Source organism: Desmodus rotundus, chromosome X, assembly GCF_022682495.2.
Source record: "Desmodus rotundus isolate HL8 chromosome X, HLdesRot8A.1, whole genome shotgun sequence".
NCBI lineage: Eukaryota > Metazoa > Chordata > Mammalia > Chiroptera > Phyllostomidae > Desmodus > Desmodus rotundus.
This window is the reverse complement of record NC_071400.1, coordinates 81208673-81230724: the sequence shown is the minus strand read 5'-3', so window position 1 is coordinate 81230724 and position 22052 is coordinate 81208673. Positions and strand designations below refer to the sequence as shown.

General features: G+C 38.2%; 1 protein-coding gene across 5 annotated transcripts in view; it reads right to left on the bottom strand.

Moving 5' to 3' along the window:
• The window catches only part of DMD (dystrophin), a 1965474-nt gene that overhangs the window by 736791 nt on the left and 1206631 nt on the right, over window positions 1-22052 (bottom strand). For all 5 annotated transcript variants that reach the window (XM_053917632.1, XM_053917633.2, XM_053917631.1 and 2 more), the window contains one exon: window positions 20158-20333. In XM_053917632.1, the coding sequence (XP_053773607.1) occupies window positions 20158-20333 (176 nt within the window). The remainder of the gene's footprint in view (window positions 1-20157; window positions 20334-22052) is intronic.

The window sequence follows — 22052 nt, the reverse complement described above, 5'->3', positions numbered from 1 at the left end:
TATTTAGAGTCTGACTCTCCTATTTCACTTTTGCCTTCAGAGTAACAGCTGTCTCTCTTCGTTGCCTCTTTTTTTCTATACATTATCATCCTCTATGAAATCAAGAGTGTTGGCCACATAGCATTTTTTTAAAAGAGTGTTATGTGTAAACTTGGTAGGCTACGGTAGCTTTTTAAAAAGATTTTATTTATTTATTTTTAGAGAGAGGGGAAGGGAGGGAGAAAGAGGGGGAGAGAAACACCAATGTGTGGTTACCTCTCATGTGCCCTCTACTGGGGACCTGGCCCACAACCCAGGGATGTGCCCTGACTGGGAATCGAACCTGTAACCCTTTGGTTCACAGGCCAGTACTAGCTCCACTGAGCCACACCAGCCAGGGCCCACGTAGCATTTCTGAACGGCTCTCTACTGCTTGCTGTTTCTTGGATTTTCTTCTAAACCACATCTGGTCTGACCAGCAGAGATTGTAAAACTCATCCTGATTTCAGTGATGTTAATGTGATAAAGTTTGCAAATTAGAATGGATGGAATTTGGTTAGTCTGCACACTTTCTCACCACTGGCACAATGAATCAGGGTCTTTTGGCTGCTACCAAGTTGCTGGTTGTTTCAGGATTTGAAAAAAAAATGCATAACGTAATGACAATGTAACTGTTATCTTCACTTTGTAATTACAAACAGATATTGGTATTATGGGCATTATCTGCCTGATGATTGAGCTTACTTTCTATTAATAAAGTCAATAAAGATTTGGCATCTAATTTCCATTGGAATTCATGTTGGACTTTTTTTAACATAACAGGATGTTACTTTTACTTTTAACTTTTATTATCACGTGAAGTAAGGATGGTGAAGATGCCTACATTCACGTCTGTTGCTAACATTACTGGTCAGGGAAATACACAAGATTTATGGAGGAAGGGTCGGGAGAGAAAGCTGGCGAGGTGGCTGGAACCCAGGTTATGAAGCACCTACAAGGTTTCGTTTTAATCTCTACGTGACGAACTACTTAAAGGCTTCGAGTAGAGAAAGATTTTCTTTCATCAAGCTCAACCTAGCTCTTCTGCGGAGAATCAGTGAAGGTAAAGGCGGTAAGACATGCGACTGAAGAATCCACTCTGGGACTATCGAAATAGGCAGACTGTCACGGCCCAAATCAGGGAGATGTAGCAAAGGAAAGGGAGAAGACAGGATAAATTTAAAATGTAGAAGGAGATTCAACAGGACTGGTGGATAAAAAGAGAGATTACTATCACTAGCTAATAATTACTGAGTACGTACTACATGGCAGCCGCTGAATAAAGAACCAACTGGTCACATTACTACCATGAGATGGCCCTAGCCTTTCATTTACAGATGACCGAAAATGACGCTTACTATTTTGCCCAAGGTTATACAACTGATCAGTAGTCAATCCAGTGTTCGATCCTGGGTCATCTGGGACGGGATTCTGTGTTCGGGTCTAACAGTGCTCCCCCCTTATCTGGCTGAGTAGATGATATTTACTCCAGCTGAGAGTACATTACACCGACCCTCAGCATAAACACTGCACTCCTCACAAAGCTATTTCATCCCTGGTCAGTCCTCTTAATAACTGACTGGGACGTGGGGCACAGAGGAGGTTGGAAATCACTGGTAGGTGACATAATAGTGCTGTGACTTCTCAGTATGCCCTGCGGAGAAGTGGCTGGTCTCAGCTGCCAGCAGCTTGTTTTAGAATGTGGGATAGCACCATTTTCCCTGACTCTGGACTTCGAAGCAATTCTGGAAGAAGGAAGAAACCCACTATAGGCATTTGTTATTTGTTTAAAATTTCTAAGCCATAGACATATGAAAGGATGCTCAGCATCACTAGCCATCAGAGAGATGCAAATGAAAACCACAATGACAAATACCATATGATCTCACCTACAAGCAGAACCTAATCAACAAAACAAACAAGCTAGCAAAATAAAACCAGACACATGGAAATAAAGAACAAACCGACAGTAACGGGGGTGGGGGTGGAGGGGGGTAACGGGGGACAAGGGGGAAGGGTCAAGTCAAGGAATATGTATAAAGGACCCATGGACAAGGGCAATGGGATGGGAGAGGATTGAATGTAGGAGGTGGGGGTGGGTAGAGCAGGAGAATGCAATGTGGGGGGAAATTGGGGACCACTGCAATTGAACAACCAGCAAAAAATTAAAAAGGAATAAAATTTCTGAGCCAGTTCAGTATCCTGGGTCTAGATTTCAAGGGTGGTTCTTACTGCACCTCATCTTTCTCTCTCTTGTGCTCTCTTTGCAAACCTTTGTGCCCGCCGGTATTTGACACAGGTCCTGTTGCACGGTGCCCCGAATGCTGAGAGCAACCTCATTGCTACCACTTTTCCTCGTTTTCGTTAAGGAAAAACTTGCTAAGAGTCTAATTGCACTTGTAAAACCTGGCCTGATGGGGAAGCCTTTTCTCAATCTCCATCTAGAAACTGATGATTTCAGGGCAAAAAAGCCAAAACCCAATAAACAAAAAGAAGGGGGATGTACTTATTCATTGTAATGGAGATTTATATCTTTAATTGGGATCAAACTCTATAAATATTCTGTACCTGTTTTTCTCATTTAATATTCTACTGTATTTTCTTAGGTCATTAATTATTCTCTGAAAAATTGATTTTTAGGGTGAATAATAAGCCATTTATGGGTACATCATATTTTACCATTCTTCTGTTATTCGACTTTTAGTTTGTCTCCAATTCTTCATTATAATAAATAACTCCATTACAAATACATTTGCTTATGCATTTTGGCTCATGTATCTGCTAATTTCCTTAGAATAAGGAAGAAAGTTAACAAGAGTACTAAATTTCCTTGCAATGTTGGTAGGAAGAACATTCATGTATTTCCACCAACACTTATAAAATAACTGTCTCACCACCGTGGTTACCACTACTGAGCATTACAATTTATGTACTTGATAGAAGAAAAATAGTTCGTCACAGGGGTGTTTTACATTTCTATCAATAGAAACGTTGAACAATTTTGTGTGCATGTAATTTTTCATTTCTATTTCCAGTGTCAATTGTCTGCTATGTCTATTGCCCATTTTTTTTCTTCAGCATTTTCTTGTTTGTAAGAGCTATTGTCAAAGTCTTAAAACTATCTTTATTGACCATATATTCCCAGCTTCCCTTTTAGCTTAGAAAAATGTATTTTCATTTGTATCTAAATAAAATTTTATCAATTTCTTCCTTTGTTTCTTTCATTGTTATTATTCTGAAAATTGTGACATTCCTACAGTTGTTTACATATTCACCTTATTCTTGATTCTAAACTGTTCCTAAAAACAAAATGAATTCTTTTTTCTAGTTAAATTTATTGGGATGGCACTGGTTAGTAAATTACACAGGTTTCAAGTATATAATTCTGTAACACATCATCTGTATATTGTACTGTGTGCTCACCACCCTAAGGCGAGTCTCCTCCCATCACTGTTTATTGCCCCCCATTACACTCTCTTCTTTCCCCTACCCTCTTCCCCTCTGGTAATCACCACGCTATTGCCTGGGTTTATGAGTTTTCCTTTGTTTTGCTAAATCCCTTCACATTTTCCACACAAAGCCCCAAGCATCTCTTCATGTGTCTACTAGCCATGAGTATGTAGTCTTTGGAGAAGCGTCTACTCAGGTCCTCTGCCCGTTTTCAATGGGATTGTTTTTTGGGTCTTGAGTTTTAGAAGTTCTTTATAAATTTTGGATATTAACCCCTTATCAGAGGTATCACTGGCAAATATGTTCTCCTGTTCAGTGGGCTCCCTTTTCGTTTTGTTCATGGTTTCCTTTGCTGTGCAAAAACACTGTAGTTTGATGTAGTCTCATTTGTTTATTTTTTTCTTTTGTTTCCCTTGCCCAAGGACATATATCGGAAAAAAAATACTGCTATGAGAAATGTCTGACATTTTACTGCCTGTTTTCTTTTAGGATTTTCATGGTTTCGAATCTAACATTTAAGTCTTTCCAGGGTGTCCAACCTTTTGGCATCTCTGTGCCACACTGGAGGAAGAAGAGTTGTCTTGGGCCACACATTAAATACACAAATACTAACGAAAAGTAATGGGCAAGAAAAAGGTTTTAAGTAAATTTACGATTTTGTGTGGGGCCACATTCATACCCATCCTGGGCCGCATGCAGCTAGTGGGCCACGGGTTGAACGCCCAAAAAGTGTATTTTGTTAGATATTAGGTATTGCTAATACACCCAGTTTTTTTTTTCTCTTCCACTTGCATGAAATATCTTTGTCCATCCCTTCCCTTTTAGTGTGTGTGTGTCTTTCATTCTGAGGTGTGTCTCTCGTAGATAGCATAGATACGGGTCTTGCAGAACAAATTCCTAATATATCTTAAATTGATAGAGTTAAGTTCCTGTCCTTGAAGAATTTTGCTGTTTTCCCCAGCACAAACTATTCTCCACCGATGACACAGTCAAACCTCAGTTCTCAAACGTCTCCCATCTTTAACAGTCTGGTTCTCAACCAAGTTGTTCATGAAAGAAATGTCTCAGCTGTCAAACAAAACCGTGGTGCTTGACCCAAATAGCCTTTTATGCTCATCCCTGTATGATCTGTCACGCGTCTTTCAGGCGTGATTCGGTTTTCCAACAAATCGCTTCTCCAGCAGCCTTCCAGAATGAATTCCGTTTGAGAACCGAGGTTCCACTGTATTTTGTATTTTTTTTATGTAATAAAGTCCTGTTTGGTGATCTACTGTGGATTTTTGTGACTGGGATACCCTACTTCAATCATTGCAGTTTTACAATGTTTACTTGTGGGAGGTTAACCACTTCTCCTGCCTTAGCTATTCCGGTTTATGTAATACAAGCATCATTTGGCCACATTCCAAAATAAATGTCAGTGGTAACTTTTATAAGGATTCCATTAAATCAATAAATCAACTGGTGAAAATTTACTGTGTTACCAGCATAAAGCTACAAACTTTTCGATGTTGACGGTGTATTTGGACACTGAGAGTAGTATTTGGGACTCATCCGTGCACTATAGATAATTAAGTACATTTTCTAATTAACCTTCAGCATCACTTTGAAAGGCAGTGACTTGCATATGATTTTATGGATATTAACTGTACACTAATTTAGAAAAATCTCAAGAAGCTCTAGATAGAATAAATCATCACTTCAGAAGTAAAGCTTTGGCTAAGCTATTTGTCACAATCATTCTCTTTCACAATTGCTTGTGGAGATCTTTTTTCCTGAATAGTTAATATTTTAAAAGTACAGCATCTTCTTTCTAAATATGATAACATTTTGGAGTCATTTCTTGTCTAGATTTTTTTTTATACTTTGAAATATAAAAAAATGGTGCCCCAAACCCATCGGGAACTTGTTATAATCTGCTTTTCCAAGCGCATGTGTTTTTGGAAATTTCAAAATCCTCGATTTGAAGTTTGAAAAGCTGCAATTTGAATTTCTGTGTTCAGATGATGGCAGAAAAGCAAAGGAGCACAGTTAGCATTTCCAGGCTTGTCTACTGACAGAATGGTTTAAATGTGCTTTATATTGGCATTCATCACATGAAGTGTTATTTCTTTGTTTACGTACTCACTTAATGCTTATGGTGGGATTTATTCAGGCACGTGGTAATACTAATAATGGATGGGATATTTAACATTACCCATCTGCAATTAAGTGCTAATATTTTACTTTTTAGAGACATTTCAATACATTTAGCTATTTTTTTTTTAAAGAAAAGGATGGCTTCTGATTGAAATATTGGCTCTTTCGCCTCTTACATTATAAATGCTCTTAATGCAATTCAGGAGGCACATATTATTATAGGGAGAGATGCGCATAATCAGAAGGGAAGAGTTACCAGTGGATTGCTAAATTCAATGTATTTAACATTAACTCTTAATGAGCATTTTCTGTAGGCCTGCTCTTACAGTAAGAGGAGAAGACTGTAAACTCACATGGTGTGATTTTAGAGGCGGACAATCTACCAAGTGTTTCAGGCCAAGTGCTACATATTTTTACCTTTGAATCTCTTAATATTCAATACAGACTTTGCACTGCCTTCGTAATATCCCCGGTAGAGAAACTGAAGCCCCGGACACTTACACACTATATATAACCAAATATAATGTGAGTGCCCCATTTTCTAAATGAGAAGTTCCATGCTAAGTTTTTAATTGACTGTGACATAGAAACTTTGGAAAATGTAGATAGCGTGACTGTGCATTTGCGCATACTTATTTTTAATGATACAAAATTCATAACAGAGATCACACCCATTCGCGGTTTATGTAACAATCGTGTAAACATTCTTCACGTGCATCCTCCACACTGGAATTGTCCTCCTGACGGATACACTTTATGAGGCACCGAATTCAGTTTCCTAGAAGGTATTGTGTTCATTTCCGCCCATGTGGCCTGAAGGCAGTACTGCTGAATCCATGTATAATGTTCTAGTGGAAATTTTATTCTGAGCCATAAACACACATTTACATAACATAAGACAGTTTTATGTTATGTAAAGACAGCTTTCTTTTTCCAGTGCCATATGTCCACGAGCTCCACAATGTAGCTACATACTGAGATGCTGTTCAAACAGTCTTTCTAGAGCTTGTTTACAACGGCATCCAATTCTTCAAATTGTGATGTCATACCACTGAAGTTAACCACTACTTCTGTTAAATTTGTTTTCTTTTCCTCCTATATCAAGTGCCTTCTACAGCAACCCAAATAAGCCTCCACTGAGATTCAGCCAATATGTCTTTCCCTGACAGTACTTCCCTGTTTTGAGCAAAATAAAACAAGTGTGTATCTTGTAATTTGAGCAACTTCAGAGGAATTCAAATATAAGGTATTTCTTAAGAAAAAGAAACAGTCGTGCCTGAGTTACATCATCACACATTCATTCATTTCGCCTACAGCTCGTGCCTTATTAAAATGAAGTGCTCCTCAGAGGCCTAACACGTCAAGACTCCTAGTCATTTATTTCTCCATATGAAGAAAAACATTAGCAACTTGTGGGTACAAGTGGAGAATGAGATGGGAAATCATGAAGCGCAGCAGTGAAAACCACTCAAAGGAAAAAATGAAAGTCCCAAGCTAAGCCCTGCAAGTTATTAGCTGAGTGTGTGAACTTGGACAAGTTACTAAATCTCTATAGGCCTCAGTTTCCTCATCTTAAAATTGGGTCAATAAGCACTTCATAGTGTGGTTGTGTGAATTAAATTTATTCCCCAAAAGCCCAGTTTTAGCCTGGTGTTTCACTAATAGTCAGCATTCAATAATTGGTAGAAAAACAGTTTTGTTTTGGGTTTTTTTTTTTTTTTTTGGAAGGAGGGAGAATCTGGATACTGAACTGCTATACCTGTCTCAGAATTTTGCCCAAGCCAACATACTCATATACATGAAAGTATTTACAAAGCATGAGTACACAGGGGGACCATCCGAAACTGAGCATTTTAATGAGCCAGCTGACAGCTCTATTGCTGTCTTCTGACAACCTTCCTTAACAAATTTCATAGGGGAAACACAATCAGAGCCAAAGCCCAATCTGTGAGTAAATGTGCCGCCGCATGGGACTACTTCTAGGTGAAGAAGATGTATGATTACAATGCCACAAACATTTACTGAAGGTCCGCCAGTGTCCAATGGTATGGCCATAATATTCAATACATCTACGCATGTAACAAACATGCAGTGTTATAATTATTGGTTTTGTGCAATGGTGTGTCTTTAAGAAGTTAAAATATATCTATATTTGTACAATCTTTTATGTTCACCTACATATCTATCAGTTCTGTTGCCCCTTATTCATTTAGATTTGAGTTACAGAATGATGGCATTTCTTTCAGCCTGAAGGAGTTTCTTCAGTTTTTTTTTTTTGCTTGCAAGTCAAGCCAGCTAGCGAGAAATATTTTGATTTAAGAATGTCTTTATTTACTTCCCTGGCCGGGAGGTTCAGTTGGCCAGAAGGTAATGAGTTTGATTCCTAGTCAGGGCACATACATAGGTTGCAGGTTCAATCCCTGACTGGGGCATGTATGGGAGGCAACCAATTGATGCTTCTCACATCAATGTCTCTCTCTCTCTCTCTCCCTCTCTAAAATCAGTAAACATATCCTTGGGTGAGGATTTTTTTCCAAAGATTTTATTTATTTATTTTTAGACAGAGGGGAAGGGAGGGAGAAAGAGAGGGAGGGAAACATCAATGTGTGGTTGCCTCTCACATGCCCCCTACTGGGGACTTGGCCCTCAACCTAGGCACCAACTGGGAATTGAACCGGCCACCCTTTGGTTTGCAGGCAGCACTCAGTCCACTGAGCCACAACAGCCAGGGCTCATCTACAATTCCTGGTTGGCAGTTTAGTTTTTTTTCTTTCAGCACTTTGAATACGTCATTCCAATGCTTCTAGCCTCCATTGTTTACAATGAGAACTTAGCTACTAACCATATTATGTTCTCCTGTAAAAGAATAAGTCAATTTTCTCCGGTTGTTTTGGGGCATTAAACCCTTTGGGTTTATTTTGTGTGGGGTTTGTTGGGCTTCAGTATATATGCTCTTTTCTACTTTTCTTTCCGGGACTCTCATAAGACCTACATTAATACACACAATATTTTCCCACAGGTCTCCGAGTCTCTGGTAATTTGTTTTCATTCATTTTTCTCCCTGTTCTTCAGATTGGAGAATTTCTTTTTATCTTCAAGCTTCCTGATGCTTTCTCCTGCAATCTGAAATCTGTCCTCAAGCCACTCTAGTGAATTTTCCATTTCAGTTGTGGTACTTGCCAAATTCAGAATGTTCATTTGTTTTCTTTTTTTAAAATTTTTTTATTGTTGCTCAATTACAGTTGTTCCCATTTTTCTTAATAATGTGGACCTACGCTGATATTCTCGATTTCTTGTCTCTGTCATCATAGTTTCCTTTAATTATTTAAAAATGGGTCTCTTCAGTTCTTGAGGGTATTTATAATAGGAACTTTTAAGTCTCTGCCTGCTAAATCTAACATCCGACTCAGAGACAACTTCTTTTTGTGCTTTTTCCCCTGAGTGTGGAACATAGTTTGCTATTTCTTTGGAAATATATATGTTAGGAAAAAAATCAACTTAAAAAAAATTTATTGTTATTCAATTACAGTTGTCTGCCTTTTCTCCCCATCCCTCCACCCCACCCCAGCCAAACCCACCTCCCTCCCCCACCTGCACCATCCACCTTGGTTTTGTCCATGTGTCCTTTAATCCCCTCTCCCCACTGTCCCCTCCCCACTGGCTATTGTTAGACTGTTCTTAACTTCAATGTCTCTGGTTATATTTTGTTTGCTTTTTTCCTTTGTCTTAAAAATCAACATTTTAATTAGCATACTAAAGAAGCTCCAGATTCCAATTCCCCTCCACACCCCAGAACTGCTATTACAGAAGTTTTAATAACTTGCCTAAACAACATCTGTGAAATGTTTTCCCGCACTGTGTGACTGCTAATATCCCTCGACAGACTCATAGATGGAGAGCAGGAGGACAGCTTTGGGGGGGAGGGGAGGCTAGGAGGTAGAGGGATCAAGCAAAAAGGTAAAAGTGCTCATGGACATGGACAACAGTGTGGTGTTTACGGGATGGGGAGGAGGGTATAAAGGGGGTTAAACGGTAGTGGAAAAAACAAAAAATACACACATACATACACACATACATACATACTTAGTCGTCATTAGGCAACGATTGGCCAGCAGTTATATTCAAACACCTGGAGTCAGTAAGATTTCCAACTTTTGTCAATGGATCTGTCTGTCTGTTAGGAAATATATCCAAAGTTCAGGCAGTTTGTAAGTCATCCTACAGCGGATACATAGAGAATCTTTCCGAGACCTTTATGGCACTAGCATTTCTTGCATATCCCTGATAAAATTTCTGGCTAGTCTTCTACTCAAGTATTTGTCCCAACCAAGACAGTCACTTTAGGCCAGCTGTGTTGCTAGTTGGCCATTCATTTGCTACCATTACTGATATTTGTGTGCATGTGGTTTACTACGTTGGGCTCCGAATAAAGTCAGCCCCTCGGGCAGTGAAGCTGCTGGTTTTCCTATGCTTACACTATGCTGATATTACAACTATGCTGACAAATCGGGGGTGTGGCAAGACACCCCCATGCCTGGTCAAAAAAACCCCACAGCCTTCCCCAGTTTGTATTCAAAGTTCAATAGTTTTCCCTATGTAATCACTTTCCAATTAGGTATATGCCTTTGGTTGATTTCTAGAGTCATAAAATACTCTGTGCAGTTTTATTGTTTTTTTGAGGGGAGGGGAGTAGATTCATTGAGCTTGTCACTTCACTCCCAGAACTCCTATTCCCAGAGACTAATGTCTATCTCCTACTTATGTGCCAGGTACAGGGCTAGCCAATTAATTTACATTATCTGTAACCCTCACAACAACCCTACAAGATAGGTATTATTATCCTTATTTTTGAATGAGTAAAATGAGGCTCACATAATTTAAGTAAATTGCCAAAGAGAGCAAAATATAAACACAAAAGTACCACGCTACATAAACACAAGTGGGAGTATGGGTGATTATTGCTTAGCATTTAGTTAGCAGATTTATTTACTCAGCCAACCTCCACTCTAATTAGTTTTAGTTTTCATTCTCCAGTGAAAATGTTAACTGGCAAGAAAATACCAAATAAACCAGTAGGAGAAACCAGCTAATTTCTGTCATGGATAGATTCTGATCCATTAAAACAGCATTCTCTGCCGTGGCTGGTGTGGCTCTGTATATTGAACACGGGCCTGCAAACTGGAATGTTGCAGGTTCGATTCCCGGGCAGGGCACATGCCTGGGTTGTGGGCCACGTCCCCAGTAGGGGCTGCACGAGAGGCAACCACACACTGATGTTTCTGCCCTTCTCTTTATCCCTCCCTTCCCCCTCTCTAAAAATAAAATCTTTAACAACAACAAAAAATCATTATCGTGGTTCATAAAGGTAGAGTTTGGTTCTCACGTGTAATCCTAAAAATTCAGGGCCCCTCATGATGCCTATTCTTTATAAAGTTGTACCCACAGAAACCCAGTCTGGCAACAAAAGATCATGGAAAAAGTGTTCTAATCCTAATTCACATCTCCTTACCAATAAAGGACAGCAATTTACAGGCTACAGAACATTCCAGAAGTTCCATTTCCTTCATATCCATCAACTGCTTCAGACTCTTTAAACTTCTGAAACTCTCCACAAGCCACACACACACTTAAGGCTTCCCCTGTCTTCTCTGTTTTATAGATGAGCGTTGCCTCTCTGGTTACTTCCCCTTCACTCAGTCTTCTCTAGCCTGCTTTCTTTACTTATTATCCAAATGCCATATCATTAAAAAGTCACACATGCATCAGAGGTCTTTATCTTTAGATATGGGAGGAAGAGGCTAGAGCCTCTTTAAGTGGCTAAGGTAGCAAAGGCAGACGGGAACACAGCCTTGTTAAGTTGTCCGGTCCCTGTTTATCCTTATTAGCTGTTCTGTTCACATAGTAAGAACAGATTTTCCTGGTATAAGGGCCCACCAATTGAAGTTCAGCATATTTTTTCATGCAAGGAATGCTCCTACATGTCACCTATGACTTTAATTTTGGTTTCTTTAAAGTAGAGTAAGATTTAGAGACATCAGGAAGAATCTAAACATGAAATCCTTCCAGATTTTTGTGGCTTCTACTCTCTACCTCAAATCTACATCTAAGTGAATAGCATCTTTTCTTTGCTAATCATCTCTGTTAAGTCTTCCAAAGCATTCCACTTGGTTTTCATAGAAATGAGAACTCTGTTTGCATTCCTATGATTAGTTTACGTGATGTAGGAGCACTCGGTACTGAACGTCCATGAGGGCCTTCACTGTAGCCAACTCTTTCCTGCTTCACTGATTTTGCTCAAGTCACCTTCCCTGTGTGGCATGGCCATGCATTTTTCATTTGACTCACACCATCCTTCAAGGCCAATCCTAGAGATCACCCCTGCCTTCGACACTCTAACTCCTACTTCTCCAGCCCCAGAAAAGGTAATGAAGGGCCCTGAGCAAAGTGCGTTCACTTGCATATCCACGCAGAGTGACGTTGTCAGTACCGGCCAGTCGGACAGCATGTTTGGCTCCAGTTAGTCAGTTTCACTAAAACTTGCCAAGTTTCAAAGAATAAAATATAACATAAAAAGATTAACCATGAAGCTAATTTTTCATACTCTTTTCATGAAGAATTATGAACATCCTTGAAAGCTTTTCAAGAGTCATCAGAGAACAGATGGGAAGAGACCAGCTTCTCCACAGACACCTGTGGAGAATACTATCTGCACGATCCTCTCTGATCCGTCTAAAACAGCTCTGTGGCGACACGGATAACGTCCTAAAACATCTTGCGGTTATAAGTTGGATGAGGATAAAATATCCAATTTCAAGACTAATTCCTACCTCATTTACTTAGAATTTCTTAGTTGTGATACAGTAAGACTGAGGTAAGCAAATGTACAAAATATTTCATTCAAAGAGCTCCTTTTTGGTGTGTATAGTTATGGACATTGAAGCCATTTGCTCAAGAGTATTTGGTTCCGGAGAACACCTAAAATACCAATTAGTAACCCAACTTTTTCTAAGTTTTAAGAGTCAAATCGATCAAGTCCAATTTCCAGAACAAAAAACATGTCTATGGAAATGTGGTAATAGAAGCATTTTTAAAGTGGTCCTGCCTCTGTAGATCTTTTTAACTTCTATAACAATGCCAAATATAAAGATTTAAATGTTCAGTTTAATTCAATGTCGATAAAAATGCTTACTATTCAAATTAAGATGATATTTCTTGGTCATCTGCAACATATTAGATTTTCTACAAAGTACTGTGGGCTTACAGAGATGAGAATGAGATACTGCCTTGCCCTCATAAAGCTTTCACTCTTGCTGGAGAAAAGAAAACATGTACATATGATACATGATAGATCTATAAAATGTTACAAGAGTTCTAAAACAAGCAAGAAGAACTTAAGAGAACAAACTGCTTCTGCTTCAGAAGACTGGGTACAATTCATTGAGAAAACAGCGCTTAAGTTGGGTTTTGGAGGGTGGGTAGAATTTTGAGAAAAAAAATGAGGGGAAAGGCAATTCAACCATAAAAAGTAAATAGTTTTTGCAAAAGCTAAAGGACTGAAAACTTCAAGTCATGTTATGCTTGAGACACAAGCTGAGACAGTGCAAATGATGGATAACACGGTTGGAAAGATAGATCAGAACGTATTCTATGTCCTATTCCCTCGCTACTAAGCATGGCCAGCTAAGGAGATGAGCTTTGTACGTGAGGGGTTGCTGGGCAGAAACTGGAAGTGTATCAGACAATACTAAAGGTCAAAGGTAAGATAAGCAATGCAAAATCAGACGTAGAGTAAGGACACTGGAGTCGGACTGTTTGGGTTCACATCCTGGTTCAAACACCTGCTAGTCATTCGATCTGGGGCACAGAACGTCAGCAGTCTGTACCCCAGTTGCCCTTCTGTACAAATGAAAATAATAATAGAGTTGCTATGGAGATCACATGAGCTATGTAAAGCACTTGGAACCGTGCCTGATTACATTCACGCTGTCACCACCACCGCCGCTGCCACCGTAATCTTATACAAGGGTCTCTATGAAGTATCACAGAGTCAAATGTCTCTCTCTGGGCAAGCAATCAATGAGTAAGGTGGAACAGCTGTGGAAAAGTGAAGAGCAAGTTTGCTTGCCCAAACCTGTGCTTCTCAAACTTGAAGGTGCACATGAATCACCTGGGAGTCTTGTTAGAATGCTGACTATGATTTATCGGATCTGCATTTCTTAGCGACTGCCAGGTGATGTGTGTGCTGGTCTGGACACCACACTACTCGGAGCAGCAAGAGTCTGAAACACCTGTTACTCCGTTGTAGCTGGTGGGGCCTTGAGACAACGTGAGCATGAGTGTGCAGGGCACATCTAAGTTTTCAAAAGGAGACAGAAATACATATTTAAAAAATATATATATATAAAGCCTCTCAATTGTTAAATGCTGGCACTTATTTCAAAACAGTTCCTAAGTAAAAACAGCGTATGCTTTCCGAGATGGATTCAGCCTGTGGGCACTCAGCTTGCAAATTCTGGGCTGACTGAAGAGACAGTGAGGGTCAAACAAAACCTGGGATGAGAAACCAGGGAAGGTCAAGTTCACAGCAAGTAGACTGGAGTTAGGACTGGAGAGACCCTGAGGGCAGAGTGTGGGTGTGGGAGAAGGTTTTTTTAGCATTGGTTTACTTGGATGTGCTTGGTATATTTTAAAAGATGGTGCGCACTGTGAAGAGACTTTTGAATTACACTGAAAATTTTGGATTTTCATTTTGTAGAAAATGAAGGTGCTACACTAAAGGCGATTTTGTTAGGGGAACCTGAATTAGTGAGAAGCCAAAATTAAAGATGACTTAAGAGAAAACAGTTGTCTTACAAGAGTGCATAGAGTAATATGAATTGCTAATGGAGATTTTCAAGAAGAGGTCCTACTAGGCCTATTTTAATGAATTAGATAAGGCTCATTTCTAATTAACAGCATCTATTTGCATGCAAACAATGAGCTAAGGTCTTTAAAAAACAATCTCTTTCCTTAAGTGCATTTAGGAATGCATCCCATTAGCTTATTTGCACCATTAATTTGCTTGGCAAACTAGCATAGATTATACACAGGTAAACTTTGGTTCAAAAATTCAGAAGTAGAGGCATTGAAATGAATAAGAAACTACCGATTTTACCTGAACTCTTACACATAAGGGTTTTAAATTATGCCTAGCCTTACTGTGAACTGGGATGTATTCTGAAAGAGATTTTTACTTTCTTATGGAAGTGACATGAAAACTTTTTCCCCCTATCACTGCTTACTGAGAAAGGTGGCAGTATTCCTTTAAGAAGGGACTACTGCCCAGATCTTGCTTTCTATATACCATTCTCCAGTAAAAGACACCAAAGGCCCTTGGGGAAATGGTTTCCTGCCTCAAACCTGGGGCAGGAAAAATACAAGGTGAGCCAGGGGTATTAAAGCAGGAAGCTTGAACGAGCTCTGGCTGCTCAAATTGGGTAAAGGTGAGCCTCAGCGAGACTCATACCTGTAATTCATTCAAACACATTAAATAAATGCAAACACATAAGGCCATATTGACATCAAAGAGAGAGAAAAAGAAAACTCTGTGTGTGTGTGTGTGTGTGTGTGTTTAAAGAAGCAATCAGCTTGTAGGACTACATCAGAATAAGGAAAATCACCATTTTGCAACCCCCGATGTCATGACTGAGGTAAATAAGGATCACCACTAGATATTAAAGCCATAAGATGACTTACTAACTTCATGGACAGCATTGTTACCTGATGATTCAAGAGCTGATAGCTACCACCTTAACCAAGTGACCAGACATGGCAGCATTTAGAGTGGAATGCCTCATATTATGCATATTAAGTGTGCAGCATCCTATAAGATGTATTCTTGCCAAACCTGTTTGACTTGCATTTTTGAAGTCTCATCTAGACTCAACTTGCAGTTTCTAAGAAATACAGAGCATAGGGAACAAGTTCAATTATATCAAGAAGGAAAAATATAAAATAAATCTAGAAAGGTGAGATTTTGTTTTTGAGGATAGTGCACTGAGCTCTTTCAAATGTCAGTATCAGTAAAAAAAAAAAAAAGAAGAAGAAAAAGAAGAAGAAGAAGAAGGTGGGAGAGCTGTTTTAGCATAAAAGAGACTGAGGAAACATAATAGCTGAAGGGAATCAGAAAACGCCACCTTAAAATATGCCACTTTGGCATAAGGATTACTTTGAGCTGAAGTCAGCTGGTAAATAGCAGACACTGGAAAAGCTGTCTTACTCTCTGCTTCTGCCTGAAGCTAGGGTATACATTCCCCTTTGTAAAGGTAACCCCCTCTCCCCTTTCCTGGACCAGGAATAGGAGATGACTTTTATCACTGGAGACAGCATCGTCTTGAATCTGCATAAAGAAACTTTACTAAAAATAAAAATTAAAAAAAAACCCACCGTAATGAAATATCCCTTATCTTCCATTAGTTTTCCCCACATACTTCATTTACCTTCCTACAATATATCAGCTCTAGAAGCACAAACCTGTTTTCCTTTGTCTTGCCCTGTCTTTCCATTTATCGCTGTTTGTTAAAATGGTATATAGCTCTTAGGGGTTTTTACTTCTATCCCATGAAGCTCCTCATGCCACAGAAACATCAACTAAGATGTGTATGCCCGTTCTCTTATTAAGGTGTTTTTGTCAGTTTAACTCACAGACTCTGAAATTAAACCTTAGAGGGTAGAGGAAAAAGGTTTTTTTTTTCCTCCCCTACAAAACCAAATACAGTGCATGCAACGTGATGGGATACTAATGGGGAAATTCAGATGTGGGGGGACATGATGTAATACTATGGTATCTTCATTTTGCTGTGTATGAGAAACAACTATGGTAATATACGGCATGGCACTATTCTAAGATGATGAATGCTGACGTGTTGAGGGTGAAGTATAGGAGTGTTTATAACTTGCAAATGTTAAAACAACAAAAAGTGTGTGTGTGTGTGTTATTTCTTAGATTAGAGAAAAAGCAGATCTGAGGGAGAGGGAGAAAAAAAACATACATGGTTAAGTGTTAAATCTCAATGATTGAATCTAGGAAATTAGGAGGAGGGCAGAAGAGTACACGGGTATTCTTTATGCTACAGTTTTCTATATGCTTGAAAATTTTCACTAAAAGCAGCTGGGAAAAAATGTCAAGCAATATTTCTGATCAGGTAACATGTAAATGAAAACTGGTATTCCTCAATCTATTAGTACAGTAATTGCCTTATCTGTGAAATGGGGAAAGCAATATCCCATTTGTCTAAAGGGAAAAGGAGAAGTAGTGTCTTGAGATCGGTTTTTAGTGCTAATGGGTCATGATGCAGAGACTTCCCATTGTAGGGGTTCCAGTGCCCATCAGCTTGCTGACTAGAAATAGTTAAGATCATATTGATGCCACAGACCCCGCTGACATCTGGTGAAGCCTGAGATTCCTTCTCGGAACAATGTTTGTAAGTGCACAATACAAAATACATAGGACTCCAAAGGAAGCTGATTTTATTGATACATAGTTACAAATTATTAGAAAACCAAATGTGTGATATACTAATGCAAGCGATTGTTTATTATTAACAGAATTAATAAGATTTTAGGTCAGATCTAATATGCATGATATGCATGAACAAGATTTTGAGGCGACTCTACCAACTCTAATGAGATATGAAAACATGTGTGATTTTGTGAGTACTGCTAGTATTACTCTGGTTGGCTGCCCATATTCAAAATGAAGGCAATGCTCAATTTCAGTTAGAGGTTAGTGAGACCAGAGGCAATTTTTTCCTCCATTAAAGCTCATAGTACTCCTTGAATTCTATCAAGGGACCCAGGCTTAAAAATCTTCATACACAGCCTTGCTTTGCTTGAAGCCATGGCTTCCCTTTATGGCTGACAGGGTTTCATTTGCATCTATTTCATTTTTATTTCATTTACAAAGACAATTTGGGGGGCTAAGCCATCATTAAACTTATTGCTATCGTGCTTACACCTATAGATGTTATCCAGTTCCTCTGCCACATAATTGAGGCAACAGTGCATTTTCTATCTGAAACTGCACAGCTAATTGACTATATTTTATACTTCATTTACTCCCAACATAGCCTAACCTTAATGGATGTCCACTGCTCTTTGAATTTTTCCGAACACCTCCTTCCCATATTTCTGATATCTTGCACTTTCAAAGAGGAAGGTTTACAAGTGTGTAGCTGTAGTGCTACAAACAGTTTTTGCAGACTTTTTGGGCTTACATTATACATGTTCTTTCCTTTGTGTATGTGAACTAAGAATCACTAAGTATTTCCAATAGCTATACTTCAAGCCCCCTGCAAACTAAGAAAACTGTTGAAACCTTCAATAACCATCTGATTTTTCACCTGTGCAACAAATAACTGTTATTTCCTTCAAACTTCTGCTTGGGTTGTACTGAAAGTATGCCACTGATTAATAATAGTTTCATGAGTATACGGTCCTCCCACAATTGTTAGGTTAACATATTCTTTATAAAATATTATTTTGTTTTACTTTATTTGCTGTCTGATGCTTGGAAATAGCTGTGAGTGATTAGTAGAAATGGCACTTGTATTTTACTACTTTTTTACATTTCATAAAATTCAAATGATACAAAAATCCTGAGGATGTATACCACAAAAATGATCTCAGTGGAAATTTAAATATGCTAACATTTATTTTTAAAATGTAGCGTGAAATTGACAACTCTAAAAGCAGAGTTAAAAAAAAAAACCTCAAGGAAGCTGATCTTGACTTTTTAAAGCACAAAAGTGCAATATTTAATGTAGGTCAAAATGTTTAAATGGGAGAAATTATTCTAAGCAATTACAGCCAAATCCCTGGTTGTAATTAACCTACAATTTGTGTAATATTTCACAACAGAGTCAGCATATACCACTTTCTTGTAAACTTAGAAGGATCTAAAATTTTAAAGCTTATTTGGCAAAAATAAGGCATATTGCTGTATCTTCACGTAGAAGTTCTAATTTGCATTTCGAAGTCAATAACAGCTAACAGAATTTTAAAAGTTCAGATGAAAAGGTTACCATAGAAAATATCAATATAATCTATTCAAACACTATGAGTAAGATATTTAAAAGTGAGAAACAATACTTTATATATAAAAAGGAAGGAATAACCTTTTAATCAATTGAACCCACTTTATGAATTTAAGATATTTTTATAGCATGTTATTCATTTTGTCTTAATCTTTTCATTCCTTAACATCTTGTTTAGACCAGATTGAGCCGTGTTCAGAAACCACATTATACAGGTTTAAACCTCTTCATAGTGTAAACATATCAGTTATTTAAATAATGGGATAGTTGTGTGTTTAATACAAGGATTTCAACTTAGGAGAAAAGTCTATAACTTTCCTAAGGAAGCAGTTTAACTACAAAGGTTGGGTCTTTATTTTATGTTATCAATATATATATTACAACATTTTCTAAATGAAGATGAAAAATAAAAATGCTTTTAGATGATGCTCTTATTTTTCAACTTTAGCAAGATTTGCGTGTGTGCATGCGTAGGTCACCTAATGCACCTATTTTGTACCAGAATATAAATTCTATGTACTTTCTGAATAATGCAACATGAAGCAAAGGTGGGAAGAGGAGGTGGGCAAAGACAATGGGTACGATTCCAAAACCTTTCTAGCACATCCTCACCAAAGACATTTATCCATGAGTTGTTTTAGCTTTCTGAATATTAAACATTCACCTATTATGTGGGTAGGAAGCGAGAGCCTGGCAATAGAACTGAGTTTGCATTGTTCACAACAATAGTGTCATTTGGTAAATAAAGGCCAAGTCGTCCCTTATGGAACAGGAAACATTAGCACCATCAACTGGAAGCATAATACAAAATCCCATTTATAAAAATATCTATGCCTTCCAACTGCAGCAGCATGAATTTGGCTTTCTGTGCTTTCAATGCATTCCCAGGGAAAGTTAAATGATGATTGAATTCAGTAATAACCTTTCTGAGATTTTGTTTTCCCCTTTAGATTTGAACATTTTTGGCCCAAGTCCCTCTTCAAGAATGTACTACGAAATGCAGTGGAACTAAACTGTAAATATTACTGGCACATTTTTTAGCCTCACAGTCACATTTGTAGCTGTTTAAACATCTAGCTAAAGAAAGAGCCATCTTTCCTACCAAATAGTCCTTTATAATTTCCTTTTCTCGTCTTCTTTTAACAAATCATGGGTTCTCAGCTTGTTAAAGTTGGAATATACTGAAGACGTTCATATTTAAGCGACCATGTGATTTTTAAAACAGACTTGAAAGTTTAAAGTAGCAGAAAAGCACTTCCTACTTAACTAGCAACAACTGCACATTTCAGAGTATGAGAAAAAGAAAAAAATGCATCATCGCTATTGATTTACTGGTAATGGGCTCCTTAATATTAACGCCTTTCGCCCTGGTTATCATCTTGCACAAAATCTCTCTCTCTCTCTCTCTCTCTCTCTTTTTAAGGATAGCTCAAATAGCTCTGCTAAATTTTTAAAATTCCTATTTTATTTGTCACCTTACCTCTTTTTTCTTTCTGCCAGCTGTTTGCAGACCTCCTGCCACCGCAGATTCAGGCTTCCCAATTTTTCTTGTAGAATCCCGGCATCTGTTTTTGAGGACTGTTGAATGATCTCTTCCCCAGATGCGTTCAATATTCTGACAACAATTTGCCGCTGCCCGATGCCATCCTGGAGCTCCTGTAAGACACCGAAAAGGCAAAACAAAAATGAAGCCCCATGTCCTTTTATTTGAGAAAAGATTAAACAACGTGCTACCACACGCGGCGCTGCCAGGAGAGAAAGAAATAATAAAGCTCCATGTGAAAGTTTCTCTATGAAATTGCCATGTCTATGTCCAAAGGATGCAAGACAGAAAGACACCTTTTATGTGTTAGTAGAAAAAAAAAAAAAGCGTCCTCTCAGTTCAGCTCCAGTTTTTATATTTGTAAAGCTTGTCAGCTAGAGGATGTTATAATATCCTACAAATCAATTAGCTGAAAACCGTCTCAAGAGCAAATTCGATTTCTTGTCCCCACAAGGATGTTCCGCGTTTAATAGTCTATGAACTGTTGTAAAATTTAAACGTGAACAACGTATTTGCATTTCTTAGTGACCGTCAATGTTAGAGATGAAAAAGAAAATACATAGTTTACCAACAGTATTATGAAAGAATAAGACTCCTAGAGATACTTAACCAGAAATTCATTACTGTATTAGAAGGAAGTTTATTTCAACCTCTGTTTCTATCAATGCATTGTGTATTCTAAAACTGAGAAATAATTGCTTTCGGGAGCAGCCTATCAAGAAATCCCTAAGCTACAGCAAAAAATTTAAAAATAATCTATACCCACCAGAACGTTTTTATGTCATCAATGGCATTGAACTTAAATATGTTCTACTTTTTATCCTGAATGAAATTTTAAAAGTAGAATGTCAGAAAAAAAAATAGTTCCATTAAAGAGACTATTACCAAAAAAGAGAGGCTATTACAGGCAAATATGCATAAAAACAAAAATGCTTTTTACCATTAACTAAAAATGGCACTCTGCCTTTTTGTAAAGTTAATCTAGAATTGGTAAAGCAGTTATAATAACCCATTATTAAATCTGAACTTTAGAAAATGAAATAATAGGAGAAGTTGAGATATCTGCCATATTTCAGTCTACAGGACTCACATACCCGTATGTACTAATGGCATGAAGTCAGCGTGCAGAACGCTGTTCTGATAGATGTGTTTCTAATCATCTAACGCTCTTACATGTCCCTGTCCCCTGCTTGGGCCAATACCAAGACCCAGGAAACTCCAGAACATCCTTGACAAAGAAATGAATGAATGCCTGTCTTCTGAAACTGGGTCAAATCTCCCTTAGGCTTGCATTCCCCGTAAACTATTTGATTTTTTTTTACTACTATTGTGTAATATTTTGAATACTAGAACTTTTGGTAGTATAACTTTTAGCAGTTTAAAAGACTCCATAAATCAGCAAGAAGTTTTAAGAAGGCCATTATTCCAGGGACACAGTATCTCCCAATGCATATAAAACTACACACAGTTATTGAACAATTCAGAAGCTTTCCTGCTGATCAGATTCTTTTCTGTGTTCATGAAATATGCAAATGTGGGGTCTTTCCTGGCAACTAGTTGACTTTGCTCCATTACTTACATCTCTTTGCCACCTGTTCAGGTCAGTGTTACACATGACGGCTTTTTAAGTAATAGGTAAATATCCCTTTAAAACATACTGTGTCTATATTCCTTTTATACCATAAATTCCTTGAGGTCAGAGACTGTGTCCTAATGCCTCGCACAACATCTGGTACATAAGAGGTTGCAGTAAGCATCTGTTGAGTGAATGCATGGATCTATATAAATAAGTGGGAAAGGACAGGAGGAGGGAGGGATGGAGGCGTTCAGTC